At 55.6% G+C, this 6000-nt stretch overlaps 1 protein-coding gene across 1 annotated transcript in view; it reads left to right on the top strand.

Moving 5' to 3' along the window:
* The first annotated feature begins 4804 nt into the window (after nucleotides 1-4804).
* The window catches only part of NOTCH3 (notch receptor 3), a 41838-nt gene continuing 40642 nt past the window's right edge, over nucleotides 4805-6000 (top strand). Inside the window, exon 1 of the mRNA XM_054465278.2 lies at nucleotides 4805-5012. Within this exon, the coding sequence (XP_054321253.2) occupies nucleotides 4895-5012 (118 nt within the window). The 5' untranslated portion in view covers nucleotides 4805-4894. The remainder of the gene's footprint in view (nucleotides 5013-6000) is intronic.

Genomic DNA, 6000 nt, shown 5'->3' with positions numbered 1-6000 from the left:
AAAAGGCTACACAGTGTATGATTCCATTGACACGAAATGCCCAGAATGGATAAATTCATAGAGACAGAAAGTGGATTAGTGGGTTCGAGGGCCTGGAGGAGGGAGAATGGGGAGGTTTCCGTTTGCAGGGATGGAAATGATCTGTAACTAGAGGTGATGGTCACACAGTATGAACACACTTTAAAATGGTCAATGTTTAATTTTACGTTATGTGAATTTTACCTCAATTAAAACAAAAAGCACCAGAGAAGGCCAGGAGTTGTGGGGCATGTCTGTAGTCCCAGCTACTCGGGAGGTTGAGGCAGGAGCGTCACTTGGGCCCAGGAGTTCGAGGCTGCAGTGAGCTATGATTGTGCCACTGGAACCCTGCCCGGGAAACAGAGCAAGACACTGCCTCAAAAAAAAAAGAAAACAACAACAACAACAACAAAAACAACAAAAACAAACAAAAAAAGTAAAAAACAATGTTCAGGAGAAATAATCAAAAGATGCTAAAATCTATGGGGGAAAGCTTAATGGGCACTAGGATATTCACACGGTCTCAATGTATCTCCCTATAGGATAACTGTTCTGTGATGCTAGCCCCTGGTCAGTCATTCAACTTTCATCCCCCTTACAAAGGGGGAGGATGGAAAGGGAGGAAAATGGCACCCTTATAGCAGGGAAACTTGACCAACTTTGCCCCGGTGATGACAGCTGAACATCACCAATGCTGGGAACTAACGTCAGGAACCTCCTGATACGATGCACCCAGGAGGACCCAGCATTGCTTCTGTGGTTTCTGCTGAAGATGCACAGCCTGAACCTGATCACGAGGAAATGGCAGGCCAGCCATTCCTGCACAACTGCAGGCCATTCTGCACAACTGACCTCAGCTCTCCAAAAATGTCAGTGTCATGAAAGACAAAGAAAGGCTGAGGAACCAATTCAGATTAAAGGAGACCAAGAGATATAAGGATTAGAATTAGCCAGGTGTGGTGGCTAGCTACTTGGGAGGCTGAGGCAGGAGAATCCTAGCTACTTGGGAGGCTGAGGCAGGAGAATCAGTTGAACCTGGAAGGTGGAGGTTACAGTGAGTCAAGATCATGCCACTGCACTCCAGCCTGGGTGACAGAGCGAGACTCTGTCTCAAAACAAAAAGATTAGATGCAACTCATGATGCAGCATTAGATCCTGGGCCAGCAAAGAAACATTGCAATAAAGGATTTAATTTTTTTTCTTTACTTTTCTTTTCTTTTTTTTCTTGAGACTGAATCATGCTCTTTCGCCTAGTCTGGAGTGCAGTGTCATGATCTCGGCTCACTGCAACCTCCGCCTCCTGGGTTCAAGCGATTCTCGTGCCTCAGCCTCCCGAGTAGCTGGGATTACAGGCACTCTCCACCACGCCCAGTTAATTTTTGTATTTTTAGTAGAAAAGGGGTTTCACCATGTTGGCCAGGCTGGTCTTGAACTCCTGACCTCAGGTGATCCGCTGGCCTCAGCTTCCCAAAGTGCTGGAATTACAGGTGTGAGCCACCGCGCCCGGCCACTAATTTTTTTTCCCCCTACAGGGTCTTGCTCTGTTATCCAGACTGGAGTGGAGTAGGATGATCACAGCTCACGGCAGCCTCAACCTCCTGGGCTCAAGCAACACTCTCACCTCAGCCTCCTGAGTAGCTGGGACTACAGGTACGCACCACCATATGCTGCTAATTTTTTCTAGTTTTGTAGAGTCAGGGGTCTTACTATGTTGCCCAGGCTAGCCTTGAACTCTTGGCCTCAACCAATCCTCCCTCCTTGGCCCCTCAAAGTGTTGGGATTACAGGTGTGAGCCACTGTACCTGGCCCAATAAAGGATATTATTTGGGCAACTAGCAAACTTTGAATACAGACTGGGGCAAAAACTGTAGTATGTTTATGTAAGAGGATGCCCTTGTTCTCAGGAAACACACAGCAAAGTATTTGAAGGCAAAGGAACATCATATCTACAACTTACTCTCAAATCATTTAGCCAAAAAATGCATATATGCATATGTGTATAACGTATATGTACACATATATGTCAAATGTGGCAAAATGTGGGTGGTTGGTGAATCTGGACAAAGGGCTTATACAAGTTGTTCATGCTATTCTGTAACTCTCAGTTGTTTTTGTTTTTGTTTTGAAGTGGGTTCTTGCTCTGTTGCCCAGGCTGAAGTGCAGCGACATCCAGGCTCAAGTGATCCTCCCACTTCAGCCTCCCAAGTAGCTGGGACTACAGGCGCTCACCACTACACCCTCTTAATTTTCTTTTAATTTTGTATAGAGTTGGAGGTCTTGCTATGTTGCCCAGACTGATTTTGAACTCCTGGCCTCAAACGATCCTCCTGCCTCAGCCTCCCAAAGTGCTGGGATTACAGACATGAGCCACCATGCCTGGCATGCAACTTTGTGTGTTCTAAATTATTTTCGTCTTTTTTTTTTTCCTTTTTGTGGAGAACGGGGTCTCGCTATATTGCCCAGGCAGGTCTCGAACTCCTGGGCTCAAGCTATCCTCCCACCTCTTACCTCCCTGAGAGCTGGGATTACAGGCGTGAGCCACCACGCCCGGCTTAAATTATTTTCAAATAAAAAGTTAAAAAAATTGTGGCCAGGCATGGTGGCTCACGCCTGTAATTCCAGCACTTTGGGAGGCTGAGGTGGGTAGATCACTTGAGGTCAGGAGTTCGAGACCAGCCTGGACAACATGGTGAAACCCTGTCTCTACCAAAAACACAAAAATTAGCTGGGCATGGTGGTGTGGGCCTGTAGTTCCACCTACTTGGGGTGGTGGGGGGAGACAGGCAGGAGAATCGCTTGAACTCAGGAATGGAGGTTCTAGTGAGCCGAGATGGCACCACTGCACTCCAGCCTGGGCCACAGAGCGAGACTTGGTCTTAAAAAAAAAAGTCCGGAAGCGGTGGCTCATGCCTGTAATCCCAGCACTTTGAGAGGCTGAGGCGGGCAGATCACCTGAGGTCGGGAGTTCGAGACCAGCCTGACCAACATGGAGGAACTCTGTCTCTACTGAAAATACAAAATTAGCCAGGCATGGTGGCACATGCCTGTAATCCCGGTTACTCGGGAAGCTGAGGCAGGAGAATCGCTTGAACCCAGGAGGCAGAGGTTGTGGTGAGCCGAGATTGCACCATTATACTCCAGCCTGGGCAACAATTGCAAAACTCTATCTCAAAAAAAAAAAAAAAAAAAAAAAAAAATTGGCCGGGCGTGGTGGCTCATGCCTGTAATCCCAGCACTTTGGGAGGCAGAGGAGGGTAGATCACCTGAGTTCAGGAGTTTGAGACTAGCCTAGCCTAGCCTACATGGTGAAACCCTGTCTCTACTAAAAATACAAAGCCAGGCATGGTGGTGTGTGCCTGTAATCCCAGCTACTTGGGAGGCTGAGGCAGGAGAATCAATTGAACCCGGGAGGCAGAGGTTGCAGTGAGTCGAGATCGCACTCCACTGCACTCCAGTCTGGGTGACAGAGGGAGACTTTGTCTCAAAAAAAAAATTGTCTGAAGATTTCTGGGATACCCATGTGACTATCTCCTACCAGAATGGTTCTCCCATGCTCAGCCCTACCTGCCTTGTAGGTGACCCCCTCAAACCCAGCACCTCTCCTCCACCCAATCCATTCCTTCTTCCAGCATCCTTATCACCAAGCCAGATACCAAGGAGTAAGCATGGCTCCTTTCTCCTCTTAACCTCTGGCCTGTACACGTTCCCTTCCAACTCTGCCCCTTCCTCTTGGCATGGGCCAGTCCCTCTGCTGGGATGACTTCCCTCTAGCTCACCTTTCAGGGCCAAGCCCCACTGCACGTCCTCTTGGACGCCCTCCAGGGTGCACCCCCAGTCCATAGAACAGAGCGTGATATAGGGCTGGAGCCTTAGCCATACTTGCTGAATACATGAATGAACAAATAAATAACCCTCCCAGGCAAAGTCCTCACCCACCACCGGTGTACCCCAGGCCCTTCCCAGATTCCATGCCTTTCTCTGGCCCAGCCCTGAGCCCTCCACACTGGGTGTGTGTGCGTCTAGCTTTTTCTTCCCCAGACTGGAAGTTCCTCCAGGGCTGGGCTCCAGGCCTCTCAGGGTCCCCTTTCTTTCCACAGGAACAGAGGGAGCTGCAGGAAGGCTGTGCAGCATGACTGATTTGGGAAAAGGCAATTGATCAAGGCTGGGCGTGGTGGCTCACACCTGTAATCCCAGCACTTTGGGAGGCTGAGGCGGGCGGATCACTTGAAGTCAGGAGTTCGAGACCAGCCTGGCCAACATGCTGAAACCCCGACTCTACTGAAAATACAAAAATTAGCTGAGCGTGGTGGTGCACGCCTGTAGTCCCAGCTATTCGAGAGGAGCCACCGCGCCCGGTCCGACTTTTAGGTTTGTGAATGTTTTAGATCAGAGTCCTGGGGAAGCTTGGTGCATGGGCTTGCATTTGTGCGTCCGTGGCTGTGGGTCCATGAGCCTCTCAGGACGTGACTGGCCTCAGTTTCCAGGGTTTCTGGGAGGCTGTGTTTTTTGTCCCGGCTCCAGAGGTGTCCGGCTCTGGGTGTGTACTGGGGGATGGGGATGGGGTGCGTGGGCGTTCACGAGGTTGGGTGTGCCCGCCACTCCGGGTTCTGCCCGCGTCTCACTGCATGCTCGGCCTGGGTTTCCGAGGGTCCGCGCGTCCCAGGCTGTGCGGGTGGAGGGTGGGCAGGGACCCCGGGAGGTCGGGAGGGGGGCGGGGGCGCGCTGGGCCGGCCCCGGGGCGGGGCGAGCCTTCGAGGGCTGGGGGCGGGGCGGCCCGGCCGCCTCACTTCGGCGAAGTTGGCGGCGCGGAGGCTGGCCCGGGACGCGCCCGGAGCCCAGGGAAGGAGGGAGGAGGGGAGGGTCGCGGCCGGCCGCCATGGGGCCGGGGGCCCGTGGCCGCCGCCGCCGCCGTTGCCCGATGTCGCCGCCACCGCCACCGCCACCCGTGCGGGCGCTGCCCCTGCTGCTGCTGCTAGCGGGGCCGGGGGCTGCAGGTGAGGGGCCGGGACCTGGCGGATGGGACGAGGGCGGCAGAGGGGGAGTGCAAGAACCCCCAAGGCCGGGGCTGGGGGGGGTTCATGGGAGACAGGAACCAGGGTCTGGGAAGGGACGCAGGAGCTCCGGACTTCATGCCAGTCCTGGAGGACGCAGAGATTCAGAATGGGGAGGACCCCAGAGGCCCAAGGAACAGGGACCCTTGAGCGATCAGAGCTGAAGATGAAGGGACCCAGGAGTCCGAGACTGGGAGCTCGAGGTGCGGGGATCAGGGACTCGAGGTGGGGGGGGCGTACAGAGTTCGGGACTCGTTCCCATCCAACTCACGCCTGGAGTCCTGGGTAGGTTATGACTGGGGGCCCAGGTACTTCTAGGCCGGGGACCTCTCGCACAAAAGCCCCCCCACCCCGGCCCCGACACCCCGGGCGGGCCGGGCCAGGCGGGGGGTGGGGAGGGGGCGCGAAGTTCTGGGAGCTCTGAACTCGGAGAAAACTTCCCAGGCCGGCGCGCAGCAAGACCCGGAGCCGGATTCGGAGCCGGAGCCTCGGCGGCGCGCGCGCCCCCTCCCCCGCCCGCAGCCCCGCTCCCTCCTCTGGTCGCGGGGACCCGGAGGCCCTGGGACCCCGCCCCTGCGCGGGGAGGGGAAGGGGCGAGGGCCCACGTGCTCCCCTTCGGCTCCAGCGCCCCCTCCCCGCGGCCAGAGCCCCTCCCCAGCCGGCCAGGGGCCCCCCGCCCCTCCTCCTCTCTTCCCTCCCCTCCCCCGCTCGGGACAATGGCCGCGCCGTCTAGACACCCCCTCCCCCCGGCCGGCCTCGCGCTTTCTTTGCCAGACAAAGCGGGACCCGCTGCTGGGCCGGGGAGGGGGCTGCGGGGGCACCCCCCTCACCGCTACGGGAGGCCTGGTGGGCGGGGGAGGGGCGCGGGCCAAGGCCCCTCGCCAGGGGTCCCAGACGCCACTGTGGGGCTTGGCGCTGGGCGGGGTGGGGG

The sequence above is a fragment of the Pongo pygmaeus genome, chromosome 20 (assembly GCF_028885625.2).
Source record: "Pongo pygmaeus isolate AG05252 chromosome 20, NHGRI_mPonPyg2-v2.0_pri, whole genome shotgun sequence".
NCBI classification, from domain to species: domain Eukaryota; kingdom Metazoa; phylum Chordata; class Mammalia; order Primates; family Hominidae; genus Pongo; species Pongo pygmaeus.
Note: the sequence above shows the minus strand (reverse complement) of the source record. Positions and strands in the feature narration are given on the sequence as shown.